Source organism: Helicoverpa zea, chromosome 21 (assembly GCF_022581195.2).
Source record: "Helicoverpa zea isolate HzStark_Cry1AcR chromosome 21, ilHelZeax1.1, whole genome shotgun sequence".
Classification (NCBI taxonomy): Eukaryota; Metazoa; Arthropoda; class Insecta; order Lepidoptera; family Noctuidae; genus Helicoverpa; species Helicoverpa zea.
This window is the reverse complement of record NC_061472.1, coordinates 8573188-8600052: the sequence shown is the minus strand read 5'-3', so window position 1 is coordinate 8600052 and position 26865 is coordinate 8573188. Positions and strand designations below refer to the sequence as shown.

The following is a 26865-nucleotide window of genomic DNA, read 5'->3' as shown; positions in this document are numbered from 1 at the left end:
CAATTATTTAATGTATTGGACGATTATTTTAAGCAGCAGTTTATTTGTTTAACATGTATTTGTGTAAAAAGTCCTATCAAGATTGTTTAGTTAGTTAACTACCTGAACTGATGGAGTATGCAAACAGCATTTGTTTTACTACAACTATGTTCTAGTTTGTGCTTAACTAATATTTTTGTCTGATTTCGCTTTTCAGAGAATGGCATACTACCTGAAGAAACTAAAGATACTGCAGATTTTATTATCTTTATGGATAATTTATTCGATTCACTAAATGGGAGCATGAAGAACTCAGACAACAGATCAGGAAAAGATTTGTTACGAAACGTGACACCGAAATCACAGCATCACAATGTTTGGATGCAAGCAAAAATTATTTTAAATTCCATGACATTTGTCACATCCAAAGGTAGTGCTAACACTGTTCCTAGTATCAAAAATTGGGTGAAGACTGTTGATAATATGATATTATTGAGAGAAAAATTATTTAATGAACATCAAATTAAATCATTTTGGTGCAGACATTTAAACCAGGATCCCATTGAAAACTTTTTTGGTAGCATAAGAAGTCATGGGGTCAGGAATAACTCGCCCACCTGTGATGGGTTTGAAGCTGCTTTTGCTTCTCTATTAATTAATAACATGAGCAGCAATTATTCACCAGGGTCAAATTGTGAAGAGGATTTTTGTTCTGTTCTGGCTTCATTTGATGAATTAATTTTTTCTAATAATAAAGAAGCAAAAGAAATCATCCAAGTGGACTTCGAAGATGTCAATGATATCATAATAGAAAATTTCGATTTAAAAAAACAGGATCCTAGGAAAATAGCTCAAATTGAATATATCACAGGATATATTTTGCGCAAAACCAAATCAATTTTCAAAAAATGTAAAAATTGTAATTTAAATTTATTTACTAATGATCCAGATAAAAATAGGTACTTGTTGTGTCGTGAATATAAAAAGGGAAAAAAGTATTTGTGCTACCCCAGTGAAAATTTAACTAAATGTTTTTCTGAAATCCAGGATGTTCTGCACCACATATTGCGAAAGAGAAGTCATATAGACAATTTAAAAAATTATATGAAAACAATATTATATATTAATGTCAACACTCAATTTCTGGTATGCAGTCGTCACTCCAAAGATTTAATTGAATATATATTTGATTTTTCTAGCAGATTTTTTGCATATAACTGGTGTAAATGGACCAATAAATTATTAAATGGAATTAGTACTACCAAGGATGTAGATCCAAATGATGATATTCAAAATGAGGCGTCAATATATTATTTAAAAAGACGAAGGTCGGTACGGCCTAAATAAAGTAATAAGATGTGTAAATTTGTGTTTTATTCAACGAAACCATCTAAAACAACATCCAAAAAAATAATATGAAATGAAACCCTGTAGACATGCATGCACACATGCAAAACAAATGACTACGCACACATGCACAGAATAGATGTACCTCCGTCGTTGGTCACCAGATGGCGCGTCAAGGTAGGTTAAGCTGATGACTCTATACCCTATATATTAATGTACTCTGTGATGACTAATTTTGAAAGTTACAAAATATATTCTAAAACCATGTAGAATCTAGTAATAATTGATACGTTTTATTTTGGTCGCTTTTTAATCTGGTTCGTTCCGTTTTTATTTGATAAAAGAGTACTGTGACGACCCGGTTTTAAATTAAATGAGCTTAAATTAATATTTCTATGTAATCTAAGTAAATTATAATATGTGATTGAATAGGAAAATGAAATAAAGCAATGATTCAGATTCTTGCATCCAGTGTTTTTATAATATTTCAAATTTCAGCCAAGATATTCTGCTTGTAATGGATTAAAATTATTGACATATTATTGTTTGACTTTGACATTTAGAGTTCGAGCGAGTTTCGATTTTATTATTTCGACTTCTCATTTCTTGCAAAATAATAAATTTAACACTAATAATTGAAAACAAGAAATAAAATGTTGAAGGTGAGTACTAAATTCCACAGTTTTTATACCATTTAATTCATGAATTTGCTGTTGTAAACATAACCTCAATTCTAACCTCTTATAGGGAATGGTAAGCCTGGTAACCGGCGGTGCTTCAGGACTTGGAAAGGCCACAGTGGAGAGATTTGTGAAGAATGGCGGGAAGGTTGTCATCCTTGATATTCAGGGCACAAGAGCTCAGCAGGTGGCTAAACAACTTGGCGAAAACGTAGCCGTGGCTACCGGTTGTGTAAGTTTGGCTATTCGATAGTTTATCCTATCTATTAATCAGTTATTACCTGAGGCAATTAATGCCAATATTTAGGAATATTATTACATTGTTATAATACTCAATGCCAGATTTTTCATCTCAATTGTTTCAGCCGTTATACAGTTTAGCAGTTGTACTTTAATGTACTTCTGTGAATATATTTTTGATCCGGCCGTCCTCACTCATTTATTTGAAACTGGATAATAAATACGTACCCAGTTAATTGAAACCATGTATAATCCATTCTTATGTTTAATGTATTAAACTTTACAACCCTGCATCAGCTAAATTGGTCAATTTGTTCTAGTAGTTATATCATTTAAGTTTTTATGTCTTTGTAATTGTAAGTAAGCCTGTCAACTGCATCCCATGAACATAGTATCAATCAAGTTATTAAAGTGTATCTACACCTTTATTACACACACATAAAACTGTAATTCAGGAAGTATTAAAGTATAAACTTTCATCAGGTCTTAAGGTTTATCTACTTAATGATCATGAATTTAAAATGTCAGGTATTAATTTCTTTGCCATAGATGAAAGCTTCTACTAATCCTTTCATAAAAAAGTCATTTTTTTTAAACTAGTACTAATATTAATATTAACCTAGTTGCTAGTATTTAATGCACTAGTTTCCTTCTAAACATAGGTTCTAGTTTCTTTGGCATTAAAATTTCTACAACCAAGTTTATAGCTATTAAGTATTAAGTTTATACTTAACCACTTGTTTCCTGTTGTTTCTTCTAGCTGAGGAAACTATTTTAGATAAAACTAGCTTAACTGTTATTTTGATGTAAAAGCTATAAGACTACCAATTTCACATGCTCTAGAAAGAAACAAACATGGAAATATGAAAAAACTTTCATATTAATAATATTAGTATGATTCATGAAGGTAAATTTTACATAGATATCACCATTAAAAATAAATTCCATATTACAGGTGACATCAGAAGCAGATGTAAAGAAAGCTCTAGACATAGTGAGGGACAAGTTTGGACGACTGGACACGTTGGTCAACTGTGCAGGCCAGTCGAAGACACATCAAGTGTACAACTTCCATAAAGACAAGTCATGTGAACTGGACGATTTTGTTAAATGTATTAATGTGAGTACATATATTTATAGTAGGACTGACCTAGAAGAAGGCACTTGGCCTACCTGCCCTATGGCATCTCCCCTCATCTTTCTCTGCTCCGTGTTCACCTACCTTACATACTAACGGATTTACGCGCGGCGCTGAAGGAAACCCGCTCGTTTGAAAGCGCTGTTAATTTGGACTCAAGCGTTTTTCATGCTGTTGAGGTGGCAATTAAATTAAAAGTAACTAAAACATAAACTATACAATTAAGAAATTAAAATAAAATAATACAAAATTTGATAAATTAGACAATTAAATTAAACAAAATTAAATCAAGTAATAAATCAAATTAACGAGATCCAACCATAAAAAAACTTAATTAACAATATTTATTGATGGGAGATCAGTGAGAACTACGAATCAATCCTTCTTTTATAATTTTAGAGCGAAATTGAGACAGAGCATCCGAAAAGATATCAATGACAGCATCTTGATTACTGGCACTGATCTTATTGTAAGTGTCCATCATGCTATTAAGGGGAGCGGAGCGTCCCAGGTTTGTACGACAGCTTCTACTCACAAATGTACTACGTGCCCTAACCGATCTTACCCGACACCCGCGAGGAACGTCTAATTTGATCTGTTCAAGCAGTTCGGGAGTGCATGTTTGACCGTTCACTATCTTGAAAAGCAGAACCATATCCGCCAGAATTCTACGATCTTGCAGAGAAGACAGTCCAAAATGATTCATACGAAGCGTGTAGTCAGCTCTGTTGGGGCAGCTATTATCCCTGAACCGTAAGTAACGTGTAAAGCTTCGTTGAATCCGTTCGATTCTGTCCGAGTGAACGCTGTACATTGGATTCCAGACCGAGGAAGCATATTCCAACGTGCTACGAACAAGGCTATTAAACAGAGTTTTTAACGCTGCAGTGCCTTTAAACTCTTTGCACGCTCTTTTAATAAAACCTGCCATTTTAGCAGCTTTCACGGTAATGCTGTCAAAGTGAGAAGTAAAAGACAGGTTATAGCTAAGATGCACGCCTAAGTCCCGAATAGTCTCAACTCTCTCCAAAGGAGCACCTGCAAGTGAATAGGATGTTGGAATCGAGCGTTTTATACGTGTAAACGTGATGTGATGACACTTGCTTACATTTAACATCATGCCGTTGGCGACGCACCAAGACTGCAACGAGTTGAGGTCCCTTTAAAGTAGTGCAGCGTCCTCTAGTGACCCAACAACCCGGTAGATTTTCAGGTCGTCAGCAAAAAGTGAACACCGACTGTGACGAAAGCTATCTGGTAGGTCATTTATAAAAATTATGAATAATATTGGGCCAGCATGTGAACCCTGTGGCACACCGGATGTTGCAGTATATTCCGAAGAGTGGTACCCTTCCATTACTACTCTCTGTCGGCGCTTATCCAAATATGAACAAAACCATTCCAAGAGACTCCCATGAACACCAATGTTTTCAAGTTTTAATAATAACGTCCGATGGTCGACTTTGTCAAAAGCACTGCTAAAGTCAGTGTAAATGGCATCTATTTGTTGACCTGCGTCCACAGCTGATGACAGGTCATTAATGTAAGATACTAAATTCGTGACAGTTGACTTATTACTGCAAAACCCGTGTTGCTGAGGTGCAATCTGACATTTAATATGCGCATTTAATATGGGACAAACTAAGGACTCGAATACCTTTGAGAAAATAGAGAGCATGGATATGGGACGATAGTTACTTGCGTCAGCTTTATCGCCTTTTTTATATACCGGAACCACGTTTGCCTTTTTCCACTCCGAGGGAAAAATTCCAGTTGACAAAGATCTATTATATATCAGTGATAACGGAAGAGTAAGACCTCGGACACACTTTTTGATGAAAATTGGTGGCAATCCGTCAGGACCGGCACCTTTCGTAACATCTAGCTTTTTTAGTGCTTTAAAGATATCATTTTCATTAAAATTAATTCTACCCAGAGATTGTTGGGGGAAATTTTGAGGAGTTCGCGCAAGCGGGATATTCTTTCTATTAAAAGTGGAACTGAACTGCGAGGCAAAAAGGTTACAGATATCGTCGCCATTAGTAGCCACTACATTATTGAATTTAATTGTAGATGGAACAGCAGCAGACTGTCTATTTTTGGCCTTGACGAAAGACCAAAAACATTTGGATTTAAACCGCATATTGCTTTCTATTTTATGCACGTATTTACTGTAGCACTCTTTAATTTGAGCCCGGGCTCGGTCGTTGAGAATTCTATATTCAACTTGGTCACGTGGATCAGTGGCGTAGCGTGGGGGGGGCAGGGGGGGCAAATTCCCCGGGCGGCAGCTTTTAGGGGGCGGCAAAATTTAACCAATTAAAAAAAAATTGTTCGCAACTAGTATCTGCGCCGCTACATAAAACTGTCTAACAATAACAAAACATTAAACAAGAAAGTTGAAACTTTTTAAACTTAAAATTAATTATTGTTAAAATTTGGTACTTAAAACAAACGTGACACTACATTTTACGTAATTTTGGTTTTGAGCCTTAAATAAAAAATAATTAAAATTTCGCGCTCGCTTCGCTCGCGTATTCAGAAACAGTGTACGCTTATTTTTGCATCTGTCAACAAACAAAAAGTTAAGTACGTTTGGGCTAAATTTTACGTAATTTTTGTTTTAAGTCCGATAAAAATTTCGCGCTCGCTTCGCTCGCGTATTCAAAAACGATATGCACTTATGTTTGCATTTGTCAACAAACAAAAAGTTAAGTACGTTTGGGCTAAATTTTACGTAATTTTTGTTTTAAGTCCGATAAAAATTTCGCGCTCGCTTCGCTCGCGCATTTGGAAACTACATAGGCAAGTTTTTCTTTATTGCATTTGCTTACCTACACAACTGCCGACATGCGTTTAGCAGAGTGCTAATTTAGGTAAACCAATGAGGTGGTCCCTCATGACTAAAAGGTTAAGAACCACTGGTTTAGATAAACTTGAATGCTATAGGTAAGCAATACCTACCTAGATACAGGCCAAATTTCACGCTTAGGTATAGTTCCATGGAAACTAGTTTAAGTCCGTAAATTAAATTAATTAGTTAAACAGTTTAAAGTAGCCCCGCTTTTAAATTATTTCAATTTCATATATACTTATAGGTACCTACTTCGCTAGCCTGCGTACCTAAAAGAATTTTAAAACCTTCAAGAAATCAAGTAACAAAGATATAAAATAGTCTACTTGCCCTTCTGCCGGGGCTGCGGGATGTTCGAAAGATTACCGCGGCTCTGGAACATAAAAGGCCTTCGACGGAACACGACGGTTTTTAGTCAGTAAGAGTCTGACACTCCCTCACCGCTGCTAACCCACAGCGGGAATGGTCATTTCATGATTTTTAACGTCGATACAAAAAAAAATCCCTTTTTTTGAAGTCGGTAAAAAATAACAAACGGCCAGTAACACTTGTTAAAAAAAATACACGGGAAGGGGCGGCAAAATCGACAACTGCCCCGGGCGGCAGATACCCACGCTACGCCACTGACGTGGATTATTATATTTCCTAAAGCGAGATCTTAATTTTTCTTTTTCGTTTAAAATGGTGACCAGAGATTTTGTGTACCAGTGAGGGTATTTACAATTAAGTCGCTTGTATTTGGGAACAAGTTCACTTATTATAATGTTTATACGTTCATATAATGTAGAGACCATTTGATCTACATGCGAACACAAACCTAACAGCTTTATCCAGTCTATCTCACACAATTTGTTGTTGATTGATTCGTAATTAGCACTGCGGAAGTGATATACTTTGGTCTGTCTAGGCTTTAATGCCGCAACAGTTACAAACTGTTTTACCTGAACTTTGTGCTTAAGATTGCTTTATGACCTACTGAGCTGCATACAGTGCGTCCTACGTGAGCGATCTGGATGCGAATGCGAAACGAAAACAACAAACAGTCAATTTGAAGTACCCTATGTGACGTCCTTATTTGAAGTCGCATCGCATTGCGTTTGCGTTGATTCGCTCTCGCAAGACGGGACACATCCTTAGGGACCCCTTGTGATTTAATAATCTTCTTAAATTCCCAGGTAAACACAATAGGCACATTCAACACAATACGGCTCTCAGCCGGTCTAATAGGCAAGAACACGCCAGACGACAACGGTCAAAGAGGCGTCATTGTGAACACAGCTTCAACGATTGCGTATGAAGGGGATATAGGACAAGCGGCGTATGCTGCGTCCACTGCAGCCATTGTGGGCATGACGCTACCGATTGCGAGGGATTTGGCGTCGCAGGGAATAAGAGTTGTTACTATTGCTCCAGGTGAGACGTTCAGCTGTTTTTAATTAAATATTATAGTTTCAAGCTAGCGGATTTTACCCTCGTTTTTGTATGTGCGTGTTTATGCGACTGATAACTACTGGTGAACACCCTGAATAAACCCTTTTATGCGCCGCACACACCTTTGTAGCTGGAACGTAGACGCCCGAAAAAATAGACTGAAATAGAATGGCTAGTCCGAAATCGCTTTAAGTAAAGAGAACTAATAGTAACCTACCATATTTAGACCAGGTTTCGGTCTTGGTCATTTCGCATACTTCAAGTTGAAATTATGGGGAATGATGAAGAACGATTTACAATTTAGATTCTTCGTAAGGTCGTCAATGTATCTTTATTAAATACTCCTTTGCCAATATTCAATGTTTTTGGACGCATCTATCTAACATTTTATTTATTTTCAGGTTTTTTCGACACCCCCCTCATGAACTACCTTCCAGAGAAAATGCTGGAGTTTATAAAACGTATGACACCATTCCCCTCTCGGTTAGGCAAGCCCGAGGAGTTCGCTCATCTAGTGACGAGCGTGGTTGAGAACTCCATGCTGAACGGAGAGGTCATACGATTGGATGGGGCGCAACGATGGTTCCCGTTGTAGTGTAGTTGTAGATATAAGACTGTTCTGTTAATAAATCTGTAGATATTTAGATTTGTTTTTTTTTTCGAAGAGGATTACATAAGCGAAGGAGATTACGTAACGAATTAGGGAATATAAGGGGAGTAGGTCCATAGATTGGGATAGTACATAGAGATAGTAGGTACATAAGGGGTTCTTACGAGAGTAGTTAGTGACTGGGAGAAGTTCTCCCGGGATGCAGGTAAAAAAGTGGGCTGAAGCTAGTAGATTTTAATCATGTAACCAGGACTTGGCAAATAACTATAACTTTAAAATCCACATAAATGTCCCAACCCGGAAATTGTCTTGTATCGATCACATATTAAGCAATATTACTAATGCAAATGCTACTGTCCTACCTCTACATCTGTCTGATCACGATACTGCACAAATGTTAACCTTTCCTGTTAAACCTGCCACACAAAACTCTGAAAAATATTATATTTACAAAAGAGACTTTAATTTAGAGTACATAAGTAAATTTAAGGGTCACTTGCAGAATCTGTCATGGTCTGATGTTTACCTAAACACTGATCTAAATTCTGCATTTAATGAGTTCCATGATTGGCTTTGCCTACTGTATAATCTCTGCTTTCCGAAAACAAGAATTAAGGTGAATAACAATAATAAAACACAAAAATGGATAAGCAGAGGATTAAAACAAAGTTGTAAAACTAAACGCAAACTACGGTATCTGTATTATAAAAACAAAAATAGTAACAATAGAAATAAATATAATTGCTACTCTGATTTACTAAAAAAGTGTATAAGTTTGTCAAAAAAAAAACGTAAATATAAAATATATTAACAATCACGATAACAAATGCATAGCAACTTGGTCAGTTATTAAAAGCGAAATTAATAAATTACCCACTAAAAACACCATAGAAACGATAAAGTCAAATGGTAAAGACATTAAAGACCCTATCGAAATAGCTTCTGTATTTAACGATCATTACACCAACTTACCACAGATCAAAGCACAGACGAGCAATCAACACATTAGTCCAAGTAGATATTCAAACTCGATGTTCCTAAAACCTATGTCACCCAGCGAAGTGCGGCAGGAAATAATGTCCTTAAGCAATACTCACTCAGAGGGTTACGATGAAATTAACACAAAAATCATAAAAGCCTGCTGTGAAGAACTATGTGAAATCTTAACGTACCTTATCAATATGTCATTCTCAGAGGGTATATTCCCCGACAGATTAAAACTCGCCATAGTAAAACCAATATTTAAAAAAGGAGACAAATTTGATGTCAATAATTATCGCCCAATAACACTTATACCCATCTTATCGAAAGTGTTTGAAAAATGCATGCATAAGAGGTTGATTGATTATTGCAGTAAATTTAAAATTATTGCTGAAGAACAGTTCGGATTTCAAAAAAACAAGTCTACATCCTTAGCCATATTTACACTCATGAAAACTATACTCTCTAATGTTAATAACAACTATCTCACTACTGGTCTTTTCTTCGATTTATCAAAAGCTTTCGATCTAGTCTCGCACGAATTACTATTAAAAAAATTAGATTCTATAGGAGTTAGAGGTCCCGCTCATGAGTGGATATCGTCGTATCTAGGTGATAGGCAGCAAAGCGTCGTTATAAACAAAATTAATAATAATAAAGATATGGCATCATACTATTCTAAATATAATCCAAATAAATATGGCGTTCCACAAGGAAGTGTCCTTGGTCCCATACTATTTTTAATTTATATAAATGATATCGTTAAAATAACCCCACATAAGTGCATATTATTTGCTGATGATATATCCATCATAGTAACGTCCAACAAAACATGTAATACTGTTAAAGGTCATGAGGTTGAAATTAATAACACAATAGACTCATTACTAACTTGGCTAAATATAAACCGCTTCAAAATAAACTTAGAGAAATCCGTCTTCATTCAATTTAACCAAACTAACAATTACAAAAATAACATCAATCTCAACATCCCTACAATCAAAGAAGTTACACATACTCGGTTCTTAGGTATAATCATAGATAAAAATATAAACTGGAAAGAGCACGTAGATAATCTCAGTACCAAAATTAATAAATTTGTATATGCTCTAAAAATAGTAAAAAGAGTAACAAACATCAAAACGGCAATAATGTCTTATCGTGCCTACGTTGAATCATTGCTGCGTTATGGGCTTATCATGTGGGGTAATAGTACCGACATGAACCGTGCATATATTGCACAAAAAAAGTGCATAAGATCGATTTGGGGTATGCAACCTGACGACTCATGTCGACCAGTATTTAAAAAACTTGGTTTGTTACCACTACCATCACTTTATATATATGAAATTTGTATGTTCGTAGCAAAGAACAAAAATTTATTTAAGTCAGCAAATGAGGTATTACAGCGGAGCAGACGTGATCCATACACGCTAGTTCTTGATGACCTACCAAGACTGACAAAATATAACAAAAACTGCCTTGCAATGTGTGTACGTATTTATAACAAAATTCCTAGAAACCTGAAATTATTACATGTAAGAGCTCTGAAGGCAAAACTACACGAATGGCTAGTCAAATGTAGCTTTTATAGTGTCAGTGAATTTCTTGATCGAAATTTTGATCTCAAATAGGTTAATGTTAATTTAATATTAAGATGTTAGTTTTAAGTTATACATTTTTACATGCTATTATATAGCTAAACATGCTTGTTCCTTATATATCTTATGTAACACCAAAAATACCATGTTTAAAGCAAATAAAGATTATTATTATTATTATATGTAAGTCTCTTCCAGACCTCGGGACTATAGAGTCCCGGATTTTTGGGAGGCGAACGTGGGGCCGAAGCCAACACGTTGAAGCCCTTTTGAGACAACTTTAATGAAATGGTGACACAAAACCGACGATTATCCCTGTATACACTATAGAAATGTACCCAAGGACAATCCCCGGTTCTGTGCTAAACTATTGCTAACTATGGATGAAAACTACTTGGGCTATTGTGATGGGATGCTAATGGACTAGGAATGGGGAAACTACGGGAACTATGGCACCTGCCGATGACAATGTATTAAATACATGTTAAAATGGCAGGTGGAGACTCGCCAACTCACTTACTGGGCCCCCGGGAATCAGTCACTGAAAAGCAACAAGAGGGCAACAGGGGCATGAGCGGCTGAGAAGGGTGAGGATACCTCGGCGGACTTTAAACGCAGATCACGCGCTCCCTGTGGGTCCAGCATCACCGGCCCACTCGCCACTTACCACGAGGCACCTACCCTCCGAGCAGGACTAACCTTGCTCTAGCGACTCCACTCTGACCGGCCGATGAAGGCAAGCCAAGAGGCGGGAGACCTATCCCCCGTCATGCTTCACTCCGGCAAGCCGGAGATGGGGGACAGTATACTCTCCCTGGAGCACTCGGATATATAGCCCCGCGGGGTCGCTATTCCCCGTCATCCGCCTCAGATGCCCTCCGGGGCTTATTATTATTATTATTAAAAAAGATTGAAGAATAAGGAAAATATTCAAATAATTTAAAACCAAATCAAGTATTCACGAAAGCGTCCAAGCTTCCGTTATATTCAAAAGAGCTTTCGACTTGTTCCGAACCGGACACTATTCGTTATCGCCTCAACGGAACGGGTTTGGACGGACAATACCAGCGAACGGCAATAACTTAATAAATGATTACATATTTATTTCAATCGCTCGGTTTGTTTTCCGAACGCGGTTGTTTATCATCGCGTTTATTGCTTTATACGCTGTCAAAGTGACAGTTGGCGTGGCGGGACGCGCATGCGCGGTGGGGCGTCGACGCGCGGGAAATGCATGAGCGTAGGGATGTAGCCCGGCCTTTGTCGATTGATCGGGACATTGGTAGTCAGATGTCTGAGTTATGGTCGCCTGTTAAAATTAAAAGTATGGCAAGGAATGCGTATGAAGGGACTTTTGTATTTTATTATTATGTTTTATATTGTACTGAGTATCTACGACGCATACATACCTATATCTTTTTATGTAAATTTTTGTCTTTCCTTTCGTTAATGACTGGATTCTGTGTCTCAGTTTTATTGATTACTACCTAGCTTTACCAGCGTACTTTCCTCAAGTGGATAAAGTTGCCTATATATTATTCTGATATTTAGATAAGCTATATTACTGCCAAGTTTTATCAAAACTCTTCAGTCGTTTTTTCGTGAAAGAGTAACAAATATACCTCCACATCTTTACAAACTTTGGCGTTTATAATGTAGGATTGATTTTATCTTATGTTAGATACTTCTACAAATAATTTCATCGCAATTCTTAAATAAACCGGTACTGTTCAAAAGTAAATAATACACGGTAGATGAAGCTATAATTATGTAGGTACTAACAACACCTGGGATGACCCCTAGAAATCATTACAATAATTTAGTCCTAGTATTTACTAGCTTTGTCATCTAACGACATTAACAATATAATTTACGCGATACGCAAGACTTTACCAAGAAAGTTTGCGAGTGTCCCTACATAATTACAATTGTTACTGCCGTAAAACCTTGTAAGTAGATGTCAAGTATAAGATATGCCCCACTAACATTCCCATAGTTAAAGCTTTAAGTTATCTATACTTACTTACTAATATTCATAGAGTAAGGATTTGATTGTTTGTCCGTTTGTTTGTTTGTTTGTTTGTTTGCATCGAATTGGTTCCGGATCTACTGAGCCTATTTGAATAATTCTTTCACATAGAACAAAGGCCATGTAAGCTTCCCATCAGGAAGGTTCCTTCCTCGATTTTATCCAGGTACGGGAAGACGTTTCCCGGGACGCTGCGCCGGTGATTTGTCAAAAACTTGCAGAATGCGGTAAAACCAGAAAAGTTGATTATCAAGATACCTAAAATCTCATGAGTGTTTACTTACCATTCACCGGGATGTCGATGCAACTGCTCACCTTGTCATTGTATCCCAGCAAATCCATCGGGACGAGGGCGAATCCGCGTGCCACATCTAGTATTTAAATAAAATCTAAGCCCCACCTTATTACGGAAGAAAATTATGCAAATTGTTATGAAAACTGTATCCTTATTGCAAGTTGTAGATATGCATTAAGCTATATGCAAGTACAGTTCAAATATGTGTGGTTTATCTTGAGAAATATATGCAATAAAAACTTGATGTTATTTTAGTAAGTACTTATGGTACTTCCTTCGACTTAAAATGAGGTGAATTGTCTCGTGTACTTACTTATGTACAAGTAATGGCTTATTTACTTAAGCCGACTAGCATCCCACTTAAGTTCTTAGGATAGGATTTAAAGTTGTAAGCCCATTTTCACCAAAAAAATGAATACCACATGCAGAAAATCCAGAAACATCGACATTAATCTGTTTAGGAGCTGCGGTACCACAGACAGACAGACACACATAGCATATTATAAAAGTAAATAAATAAAGAAACCTTTATTTTAAAGTACTTTACCTAAGTATTTATAACTCGGAATTTCATATCTCAGAATTTTCAAACAAGTTCATAAAACTCAGCAAACAGCCATAACGATTTATTTGAGGGCCCATTTCAGTATTCGAATAAGTATTACCTACAAAACAGAATAGGGGTTCCAACAGCCAGATAGCTCCCTCATCTACACTTAAAATAAAAGACAGCCTACCACCCACTAGACCACTAAAGCAATAAAAAGAAATTCAAGACAATAAGGTTTTATTGTACGACTTAAATTTATGTAATCATAACTGCTACTATTGTCTGGGAGTTCATAAATTGACTGAGGAATTCAAATACAGTCGTTACCAAATCGTATCTGTTTACAAAGTTGAGGTCTGTGACCATTGAGGCGTAACGTTGCGTTGTCAGGAGTTTTTTTTGTACCGAATGTTCTGTTCGTGTGACAGAATAATATGCAAGTGTTATATAGATTATTGTATATTTCTTGATTTAAACTATCTCTGTAAACGAACTTTAAATGACAAATTATTGAATATTTTTGCTGTCTCTGTAAACGCACATGAAAACGAGGGTACCTTTATGTAATTGTTTTATGTTCATTAAATTTTATTTCTAAAATCTTACATGTTTAATGATTAAAATAAATATTAAAATTATCGTTATAAGTTTTAAATAAGATTGGGTGTGTTTAAATTAGTTTATTTCAATTGTGAATTTAGTTATTTGTGTATAAAGCTTACTTGTCTGTGATTGGTCAATTGTGGCGGGATAGTATGACTGTTCGAAATAATGTTTTAAAATAGTCATGGCACTTTTCTGGTGGACGTTGAGGTGTAGACAACACACGAAAGTTAAGTATTCTTCCTGATTTATATTTTCTTACTGTGATGTGATTATTGTAATTGTTGTTTTATGTATTATTGTGCTGATGTTTAAAATGTATAGTGATCTATCGCTTTATACATGTCTTTAAGATATATTTATGCTGTACTGTGTATTACATTGGGTACCATATAGAATTATTTCTTTATGAAATATATGATTTATGTTCTAATGGGTTATAACCATACAGACAGAATTGTGTCGCTGGGGAGTTTGTTCCACCACTTCTTCTTCCCAGCAAAAACACATAGGAAGTGGTGAAGGGTGGGCGTTTTGGGGGCTGTCTATTGTAAATTCCTGACGTTCAAAAACTGCTGTTTTGCAGCCAAGTTTGAATAAATGATTTTTCATTTCGATTTGATTTTCGATTTTGATCATAGAAAATGTTTTATTTATTTTTTTATACCTTTGTTTTATTCCTTGCTTTCTACACTTATTCTTGAGAGTTCAGTAATTAAATAATACATTAAATTGCTCTATTATGTATCAAATCTAACACAAGCATAGATGTAGATTTGTCCTTAGAAATGGGGGCCATATATTAAGTTCAATCTTAATTTTATTTCTCATTTTTGAATTTTTAGTTAGCTGCTGTAAACGGCGATTTCAATGAAGAATTCAAAGATAGGCGTAAATACCAAAAAGGTTAGTATTGTATACAAATAGGCAAAAACTTCGGCCGCCAGCACCCAACATTGTTGGAGAATTCAAACGCTTAAAAAGCGTCACAAGAAACTCTAGGCAAGAAATGTTTAGACGCCTCTTCAAAGTGCAAAAAGTACTTTCGAATAGGTGCTCTTACCTTATCTAACTATGACAGTCGATGCAGTGGTCAAAAAACTTAACCAGCGAGCCGTCACGCATTTGAAGGGGAAGAAAGAAACTACCGCCCATAGAAATACCTTTACAAATATCAAGGCTTTGGAACAAACATCAATAAAATGTATGTAAAACACAAACGGCCCAAGATCGTAAAGCCACTAGATAGATTCTTTTTCAGAAGAACTAAATCCGGACTACAGGACCGGCCCAGAAAAATTCCAAGTTGATGAACACACAATAGTAGACAAAATATTACTTACATTGTATAACTTTCTCAGGGATAACTTGTACTGTAAGAAAACTATTGTGAGCTCATGCTTTTTTGAAAAGAGTGTCAACGGAGTTTCTAGCCGGTTCTTCTCCATGAGACCAACTCGTTGGAACCGTGCAAGTAAATTGAAGTTTTGAAAGAGCTTTGAAAAAAAAATTGACAAATTCTTGTGGAACTTTTAAACTTATTTACATAGTGACAAAGTGTTCTTAAGAATTAGACTTTATTTTGTTCTTTATTATTCGTGTGGCGTATTTTATTTACTGCCATTGCTACATGACGCGTTTTGGCTTATGCCTCAGCTTCGTCCTGTATTTTAGTGGACGTGAATTTTAAATGGCCTCTCGTTAGGGGTTTAATATGAGAGATTTCCTGAGGTGTTCCATCGACTTGGAAAATAAAATAAACGTGTTGGAATTGCCCCTTGGTACGAATTATATTTGGAGGTACGAAAGGTCATTTTGTTTCATTCAAAGTGCATGTTTATATTTTCAAGCAGCATCTGGGGCCCGATTCTCCTAATTTTACTTAAGCGATATACGATTCACGTTCGACTGAGATTCAATCCCGACTCGATTACGATTGCAGCGTATGTGACATTCCGCTATTTTTTCTTTGAAATAAACGTTTTTATCCTTTTCTGTCATTCAATAATGAATCATTTTGTCTGCAAATGATTTGCGATTGCAATATGATTGTAGAACAAACTACCGTATAGACCAAAATCACCAAAATAGCAGACCAATCGCAAACTAATCGAATGTCGTTGGTTGGAATACGATTGGTCTTATATTAGTTGTAGAATGCCCGATATGGTTAAAACTGCTATTGCGATCATATTGAGAGTCAATTTCTATTCGATTTTGACATTATTAACTTGGGAGAATCGGGCCCCTGGTCATTTGGTTTTCCAGAAAGTCGACGAATATATTATAGTAAATGTAGAATTGTTGAGACAAAATAATGAGGATGTGAGAGAAACTGCGGAAATCAGTTAACTTTATGCAGGAGTTTAACAATAGGTAAGTATTATTATGGAGCATTGTTGTGGTCGCGGAAATATTTTATTGGTGCAAGGCGTAATACGGGTCGTTTTGTAGTTTATTAGCAATTGGGTCCTTTGATACGGGTATTTTTCACAATATTATTTGAATGTATGGTACTTTTAAAGTCACAATTGCCCATTTACCGTGCGAATCTACAACTACAGAAACGCATGCCTAAAAGCGATATTTACAGTATTATTCAGGAGTAATTATTCTCTGGTTCTAAGTCCATACTTCTATAGTAATATAAATATATAATAAAAGGATCATTTTTTTTGTTTGTTTCTTTGTTTGTCAAAAGGCTCCGAAACTACTAAACTGATTTGAAAAAAAATATTCACTGCAGGGAAGCTACACTTTTCCCGAGTAACATACGCCATAAATATGTTATCCCCGTACGGGCAGTAGTTCCCATGGGACGCAAGTGAAACCGCGGAAAAACATCTAGCAATTAATAAATCAAGTACGTAATGTATGTAGGTACATACTTTGTTAACTCCCATAATGTAGTATCGTATTAGGACCAAAAATACCAGGAGGCGAAAGCTACTCGGTAACAAAGTACTTAGATCGCTTTCGGTAACACAAAGACATCTTATCTAAATCTCTATCGAAGAGGACATGTCAAATTTTAAAGAAAAACATTCCTGACTAACCCCATACTGAGTTACCATGACAACTTTGCACATATCTTCAACTCTCTACTTATAGACATAAGGTTCATTTTTGGGGATTTTGGCGGTAGATGGGTGTGGTAAGGTAGCATTTATAGAGGTTATCAATCATATGGGACATAGCATGTTATCCTTTTGGACGGCCGGTAACTTTTGACTTGTATCGAATGCATTGCCGCTTTGTAACCAATGTACGAGAGATATTAGATTTGATCTCATTTTTACGAGTTTGTTATGCACGAATGGCTGAGTGACGCATCTGGGAATGTGGCGTATGTAACTAGTCAATACTGGTTTGATTTGTGACTGACAGAGATCAATTGATAAGCTATAGGTAAGTATAAAGTGCTGTATTTTTTTGACGAGGAGACATATGTTTTTTAATATGGTTTAAAAGTTGCCTGTAGCCTGCCATATCTTAATTTACTGTTGGTGGTAAAATAACGTACATACATTGTATGTATAAAAAACTCAATTTTTATCGAAATATCATTTTACTGAAATGTTAACGTGTGGATTTTATTTTTTTAATATCCTGCTCACATATATTAAGTTTATTATATCCTAAACACGCTCTTGTTAGTCAACCTTGACAAAACAGCAATTACCTCAGACCAAACACTGGTCCTTCAGTCCTATCAAATTGGTCCTTCCCTACTCGCCTAGCAATGGTGCGCGTACACACGGAATCCCGCCGCACGACATACTTGAAACATAACGTGCATAGCGTAAGCTAATAGTCGTACCTCACACGGCGCCACTTCTGAGACACTCATTTCCAACTAATTGTAACTAATCGCTCGCACGCTCAATTATAAACATTTCTGACATGTCACAAAGTTTCTGACATCTCAAATATTTCTCTGCTTACATGATTATATGAAATTTTAAGGATTGTCGACGATATTTTAAATTGCGGGCTTTTTTGCCGAGATAGGCATTTGAATTGGCAATTTTATGTTAATTGTAGGCAACTTCAAACTTGGTATTTGTAATTAATGCATTTTAAAATTATTCGGACGTAGTTGGTGGGTAATATTTACGATTTATGTGTCCTAATGGTTAATTTCTTAAAGGTTTTAGTTTCAACAGAACAGTTTTTATTTTGTGAAGGATTTTTGCTTTAAATTCATTATTTTTTATATTTTCCGTCTGCTTGGTTAAGTTTTTTCTAAAATTATATGATTTCAGTAATTTCCAGTCAAGAACTGTTAACTTTGATGACAAGTATTTTGAAAAAAAAAAAAATTGAAAGCGCGGGCTGAAGATACATATGTGTTCCATATTTTTACATAGGTACTACACATAGGCTAAGACAGACTATAGCCTAAGTTACATATCATCATATCTTTGCAGTAGTCCACAAACACATAGAACATAAACCTTATCAAATACGACCACAACACTTTAGACTAGAATCTCCTCTATAAATCCTACAATGTTCACATACGCAAACTGCCCAAGAATCAGAGAATCTCACAATCGCGTTAAAGGTGTTACAACACAGACTCAAACAAGATCTTAAAGCCATATCAGGCAAATTGAATAAGTATATGCTTAATAATGTTGTAGTGCCCATTGTGGACCGCTGGTACTGTTGAACGTAACAATGTGAAATATCTGCGGTGCGATATAAATAACTCTCTCAGTGGGTCATTGGTTGGCGCCCGTACCTACGGAGTACTGAGCTAGGGGGCATACGGGGTCTGAAATGTAGGAGCTTCGCTGGTAGTGTGAAGTGGAATAGGGCGATAATTTTACAAAAGGTAACTCCCTACAATCAATGCTACGAAGTCACAAACTGAGTGATGACGCGAGTGTTAGTACCAGAGCTAAAGATAAATAACTTTTATATGTTAAATGAGATTTTTGCTACCACTTCGTTACAAAAGCAATTGAGTGCTACATTAAAATAAGTTTTTAAAAGTGCTTTCTTATTAGTAAAAGTGGTTATGTGTCATGGTTCTTTTATACGAGAAAATACACGAAATTACCATCTGCTTAGCCTTTTTCACAACTATGTAGGGATCGGCTTCTAGTAGCTCCAGTCTAACACACCAAAATGATACCTATTATAGTATGGCACTTGTGAAAATTCAACTTATTTAATAAGAGTATCTATTACAAGCGAATGTTCTCTGATCCTAAAGGCTGTGTGTAAAATACCAGTTGTTGCATTGTTATAAGCGCAAGTCGACCAGTTATGCAACTAAACAATTGCATAAAACAAAAGCGCTCCGGGCGGCTCCGACATTTTTGTGTATCTATTGAGAAAGTTAAGTTTAATGCCAATAGAAGCTTCGGTGGGACTTAAGTTAGAAATATGTAGGTCCAATATCTTCATCATCATTCGTCTGCTTTTATCCCTATTTATTCTATAATACTTATATGTATGATAAGGATTTTTTTGTTGTTGTTTGTACCCTGTTGTAAAGTCTCTGAAACTACTCTACTAAATCGGTTAGGTTTGACATTTTTTTCATTGTTGGATAGCAACACTTTTCCCGATTAACATAGGTTATATTTTATCCCGCTAAGAGCAGTAATTCTCCCAGGACGTGGGTGAAACCGCGGGAAATCGGCTAGTAATTCCATAAGTATGTACTTATCATTTTAGTCTGTGGCCATTTGGTAGCGGTTGTGGTAATGAGCTTTAGAAAGCAATGGTTTTAGGGATTGATGGCGGTTGAAAGGTTAATGAGTATGGTTTGTGGTTGCCATTTACTAAATGCTTGTAATTGATTGATTATTATGTACTTACATATAATATGTGTCTCAAAAAATTCATGAAAGTTACATGTGTCCTGAGGACTAGTGAATTCAAATCCTAATCACATCTTGTCATTTGAATCATGGTGAAGTTAAGGGGGGGGGGGGGTCATTACTCATTGATGTCTTTATTGAAATGAGTCACGCGTTTGTTTGAACGATCTAATTTCAGGATCTACGTGAACGATTTGAAGAAGTATGTATTATATAAGAAAATATTACATAGCCTATTCATTGAAGCGAAAGTTAGCCTGTTGCATAGGCTAACTTTAGTCTATGGGCGACATAAAAATAAGACCAAGAGACACAATATCACGAAACCACAGCCGTTTTTAATTTCCACAAAACATTAGTTAGTTCCCTTTTGTTTATTGTTCGGTATTGTTTGAACAGGACTCTCTATAATTGTCACCCTCGAGGGTAGACAATACATAATAATGATGTCAACAATAGACGGGTTCTGTAGACGTGATTTTTTTGGATTCCGCAGCACAATGAGAAAGGTTTTTTACCTGTATTGTTGTATGCTAATTGTTTGTTGGAAGTGGATATGCAAATATCGAGGTATGTATTTTAGACACAAAAGTCATGAGGTATTTTGAGGTATTTCTGCGAATAAATTGAATTTGAAAGGCTGTGCTTCTTAATTCGATGTGAGAATGAGTTACGGAGATTTTATTTTACACTGATTACTTCCTGCCACCGGGTAAAAAGAAAGCAAATATAGCAAAATATAGCAAAGAAGTTCTTAAACTTTTTCTTCATAGACCATTTTCATTGCTTTTAGTGGACCCCGCAAAATGAAATCCCTAATAGATTAAGGCATTTCAAAGCGCGACTTTTTTGTAATTGCAACTAATACTCGATTTACCTGTCCAGTTCGTGATTTATATGAACAATAGAGCCTCTTACAAGACAGTCATTAATTACTAGAAATGCCGAAGACACGTGACATTTAAGGCCCATATCACACAGATTGCACAGGTATTGCAAAAGTGCAGTTCACTAACAAATGATACGTCGCCCACGCTTCACATTAAGCGTATTCTGAATTGGCTCAATCGACTTTTACGAGTTGAGTGGGCGAATACACACACGTTCTTTGCTTTTGCTTAATTTAACACATTAAAGAAAAAATGTTTAGGCTTTTTTGTAATTTTTAATTTGAACTAAAAAAAATAGGATTCGGTTAGAAAATTTTAAATAAAAATAAATACCATTTCAAGAGTCAAAAATTTTATTAATAAATTATTTTACAAATCTAGGTTTACTTTATTAAAATACATATTACAATTGTAAATGGATTAAAGTAAAACCAGAGCTAATTAAGCCACGAAAATAACATAAAACAGTCAATAAAATAAATGTTTGAGGTAATAAATATTACCTTGGAATTAAGTAATAAATTGAGGCTAGACTATGTAAAATGTTAGTACAAAAACTACACATTGTTTGTATGAGAACTACAATTTTGTTACGCTCCATGTAAAAGACATCAACGCGCTGCCGTTTTTTAAAGCTTTTTTAACTTGTACCTTGTAGTTTTAAAAAATAAATAATTTATTGAAATCTACAGCATGTTATTTTTTTATGAGCTACCTGTTTTTTTCTTATTCATGATGTTAATAGATTTTTATTGTTGTCGAGTTATTTTAAAAGCTATTCAGTGTAAATGCTAATAACAGTTTGATGTAGTCTTGTACTAAGAATTTAATATTTTCTAATAAAAATTAATTGTGTCAATTAAGTTATTCGTACCTACATGGTTTTGTAATTATGTATTTTATAACTTTTAATTGACAAATTAAATAAAATTCTCTATGTATAAAAACCTATCCCTGCGAGATAAACGGAAACTGCTCAGATAACAATCTTTGATCACATTTCGATAAGAACAATTAAATGAATTACAAAATAATTAACACAGTATTTATTAAGTTGTAATTTATCTCATTATTGCGTTATTTACAATTATTAAGGGGAACGTCCAAAAAAGAATTAATTGGTACCAGAGTTTCATATCACACAAAAAGTTTCAACAATTAAAAAAATTGGTCCGGTGAAACTCGTAGCTGTGCATTTTGGTGCTCCTTATGCAAACATGGGAGAAATGTAAAAAACGAATAAAAATATCATAATTAATTAGATAATGCTAGTTATAAAGTAGGGTAAAGGGTGCATTAAATTTATCATCCCATCCTGTTACATTCTAAGGAAATCCTCATTATCCCTGATTATTACATCAGTACTTCATCTACAATACATACAATATGACGTCAAGCAACCCCAAAAATAATCTAAAAAAAAAATTACAGAACATCAAAACTCTTAACAATAATTCCCTCCTATACACACTTATACATACACATACAATCTCGCAAAACCATACAAAAAGTGCATAATACATGTATCGGTGCAGCAGATAATCGAACCTGGAGAATGTTTTAATTAGGTTAACGATTGGGAGCGGGCCGTGACGTCATCCAAGTAATGAAGCTCCACAGATAATGTGAGCGAGTATTGGCTTACTGTAGGCCTTACAATGTACGCACACATGTAAAGGATTTGTTGTAGGAGTTTTTCGTGGGAAGTGAGGGTAGTCTTTAGTTTAAAAAATGTTGAAAATGTTTAATTTTTTTTTGTGTACCTAATGTAAAAAGAAGAACATCGTGTTCAAACCATATCATAATTCATACATAGAGAGCAACTGTAATAAATAAGTAGGAAATTAGTAAAATTTTGAAAGATGTTATTCCATACAGGCCACTGTAAATTAAAGTTTGTTCTGCTAAGTAAATATTTTTTTTATCATTCATGAAATTACTCATCTCACTCTGAACTTACATAATAACACCAAATCGTGTTTCTGATGTTCTAGGCTCATGAAAACCCTTTCGAACAACCCTAAAACCCCAGTAACCAGACAAACTCAGAATTCTGTACTCACAGACCTTTCCTATCCATCCCTCGTACTAAACCAATATTGCCTCAACGATACCTGCGAATAAGCGATAATCAACCTTCGCAACATTACAATAAGGTTGCTTTTCAATTAGCCGCAAAATGCATCCCAGTAGTTTGAAGACACCCTTACCTTTCGACAAAAATATGCAGCCTCTGTATTCTAAACAATCTGTGGCCGAAACGGGTACCGTTCCCTATCGATACGCATTTCGATTCAATCGATGTTGTAGATTATCGATAAACGTTGATTTATTTTGACTGAGTTTTTTGTTATTTATCCATTGCGGATCGTTATTTCAGTGTGTAGCTGTGAGTATGTCCATAAATTAGATGCTTATGGTACGGAGGTGGAATGTGCTAATGGCTTTGGGTTTGATTCCCTGAAAATATTTGGAGGTTGAGATTTTAGTTCTTTTTTGCACTTTTATTGAAAATTCTATATAGGCATAGAGTAATAATCTCACAACTTCTATAAGTATATATATTTTTATATAGTTTGAAAACACATCTTTAACAATTCTACTGAAGTTGATAGAAATTTTTTTATTCTAGTTTTCATCCTCATCTTCTTCCTACCCCGCAAAACAATAAAGTTCATCTTACAGAAAGTATCTTTACATTTTTACGATTACGATGTTTCTCTTCGGTAGACATTATTATATTTTACGGGCTACTTGAACAATACAAACCTAACACTCCGTGTAATAATTTTACAAAAGTCATAAAATGTCGTTATAATTTATGTTTATTCGACACAAATAAAAAACATACTGTATCTATGAATAATATTGTATGTAAGGTTATGTAACCTTATCTTAAAAAAAAAATAGGGAATGAGACTATGTTTGATTGTTATGTTCTTGTTGCAAAATGGCTGCATCAATTTTGATGAATTAAGGTGCGTGGATGTGGACAAGGAATTAAGATGGATATACGTGCATAGCTTTTTTAAAGGGCATTTTTCGGTAAACATAATTTTGAAATTGGGTGTAGGATTAAAGTCAATAACTCTCACGGTTTCATCCATGTTCCAACTTTTATACATGGTTAAAAGGTAGCCTATATGATGTATGTGTATTTGTTATTCTCGCATATAACTAACCTACCAGGTAACAATCATACTTCTATACAGACCGCGTTTATAATATTTGAAGGATTAATTATCTATTATTTTCTTTAGGATTTCCTTAAAGTCCAATGACCAGAATAATTCATGAGTCAGTTGTAATTGGGTTCTCCTGTTACAAGTAATAAAAAGAAGACAGTCAATAGTCTGGGATTGTCTGATAAATGGCGCGAGTCTGACACGCTATCACTTTGTGTGTTAATATCGTCATAAGCTGTGCCGTGCAGCCGGACAATGGAAGCTTCTAGAACTTTTTCCCTTTTGACAATTGGCGGGATGGACGCTGTTATATTTCTATGGTTTATTCGTAAATATGTGATCTAGTCGAGCTGTACTTGATTGGTGTTGAATTTTTTTATTTACTTATAGTTCTTTTGTGTTAGAAAATGTACTGTTCTTGCGATTAAAATTTCATTTTTGTAAGAAACCAAAACATATATTTGACAAGCCATTATTAAACATCACGCTACAGACACTTAAATATACTAGGAAAAGCTTTTTAAAGAACAAAAAAAAAAACACTCGCATTCACAAAATTGTACTTCCTATTTCGAACTTAAATTATAAAACCAGTCTTAACATTCAGCTCGTCTAGCTATAACTTAACAACTCATATTAACATCACTATTGAATCAACGCATTAACATCCCTATTAAATACCTGAATGAGAATGAAAATTCTAATCATTGAAACGCGAAGAAGAATTATAATTTCTAAACAGCTGTTCCGAAACAAATTGACTGGGACGTATTATTCAGACGAAGTAAAGGATTATGTTACATTAATATTAATAGGAATTATTATATCCACGTTCATTTTCTTTGAAGGGAACGGGAAAACTGAGGATTTAAGACCAGTAGGGTGTTTACGTAACTTTACGTTTAATATAATAATAATGTCGGGACACCACACACACACACATTCTAAATACTTTTATTTCCTGGCTACACTGGTCTACAGATATATAGTTACACATATATTATTAAATACAAAGCTTGATATGTTACAAATTCGGCCGTTTGGACATTTCAATATTCAGGGCTTCCTTTGTAATTGTATTATATTTTTTATGCCAATAAAAAACATTTTTATTTTTTTATTTATTTGTTTATTTTAATATTTGGGAAAAAGAGGCATCCATTAAATTAAAAACTACGAAAAATCGTTCTCGAGCGGGAAAACGGTTAGTGTAAAATAAAATTGTAAGCTTACTTTTACCTAAGATTGTCTAACTTCATGATTTTCTACTTTCTTCTGGCTGTTCTTTATTTTATTCATACACACCCTATAAAGTATATTTTTTATTGAGAAAGCTATTTTAAATTGTTATATCCTACTAATATTATAATCCTACTAATATTATAGATGTGAAAGTTTGTGCGAATGTATGGTTGTTATTCTTTCACGCAAAAACGGCTGAACCGATTTGGTTGAATTTTGGTATGTAGATAGGTGGGTACTCTGGATTGACACATAGGCTACTTTTTATTAACACACCACGCGGGCGAAGCCGCGAGCGGAAGCTAGTCGTCAATAAAAAGCAATAATCACGAAAAAGCTAATAGGTACTTCAACTCGCAATATTTTTTATGTGGAGAGAAATAACCATAACAACAGCATTTATACAGTTTTCAGTTTTATGATGCATGTACAGAAGTTAGATTAATAGTCTTTTTTCTATATTTATTATACACTAACACCTTTTTTTTAATGAAGAAGGCATAATTTTTTCACCAAGTATTTGTTACTAAAATTCATTAATTCACCTAAAAAAAAAATCTAATTCAAGTCAACGAACTACAATTGGTCACGAAACGCATAATGTCACAGACAACTGTTTACCACTACGTCAATTGCACCTTCAAACCGTTATAGTTTCTTTTACACAATTAACCATACATTAAATAAAATAAACATTCATTAAATAGTCATTTTAAATAACCCTACAATCATATCATTACCGCAACTCGTTATGGTCAAATTATGATATATGACCACTCCATATAAAATGAGTCGTACTTTTTGCATTCCAAATGCATAACCTCTCTGCCATCACAATCTATGGGAAAGTTATTCCTGGAATGAACGATAAGGGAGTGCTTCCTTCGATATCGTTGTCTCACTCTAACGTTCCTCTACACGTGTGTAAGAAAGAGATGAAGCTATTGGAGGAATGTCACACAGCATTTTATTATTATTCATCGAAAGTATCATCAAGAGGTTCATAAAATAATATTTTGTATCAATTTTAGGATTTTGATGATTAATAACTGCTTCGAAAATCAATTACTTGGTTATTTCTATGACAGATATGGTGTGTCTGTCTACCTAAGGAAATTATTGGCCGGTAAAGTTTTGGTTTGGCCATAACTCTCCATGAAACCCAGTTTAATGGGAAAGACAATTCCCTTTTCGATTTACAACTACGCCGTAAGAGTAATTAGGAAGCCCATGTAGAGAGCGACGTGTAAAGAGAAGTAATTATATTTTATGATAATGAATAACGCTATATAATACGAGCTATTAAAATAGTGAAATATGTCTGTCTTGTTTCTAATTGAATTTCAGAGCCCATTGACTGTTGGACTGGTATG

General features: G+C 35.0%; 1 protein-coding gene across 1 annotated transcript; it reads left to right on the top strand.

The window, feature by feature from the left end:
- The first annotated feature begins 1833 nt into the window (after positions 1 to 1833).
- LOC124640969 (3-hydroxyacyl-CoA dehydrogenase type-2-like) lies at positions 1834 to 8313 on the top strand. Its single transcript, XM_047178958.1, has 5 exons — positions 1834 to 1988; positions 2074 to 2238; positions 3202 to 3366; positions 7414 to 7651; positions 8071 to 8313. Exons 1-5 carry the CDS (start codon positions 1980 to 1982, stop codon positions 8262 to 8264), a joined length of 771 nt encoding a protein of 256 aa, XP_047034914.1. The 5' UTR covers positions 1834 to 1979; the 3' UTR covers positions 8265 to 8313.
- The last annotated feature ends 18552 nt before the right edge of the window (positions 8314 to 26865 follow it).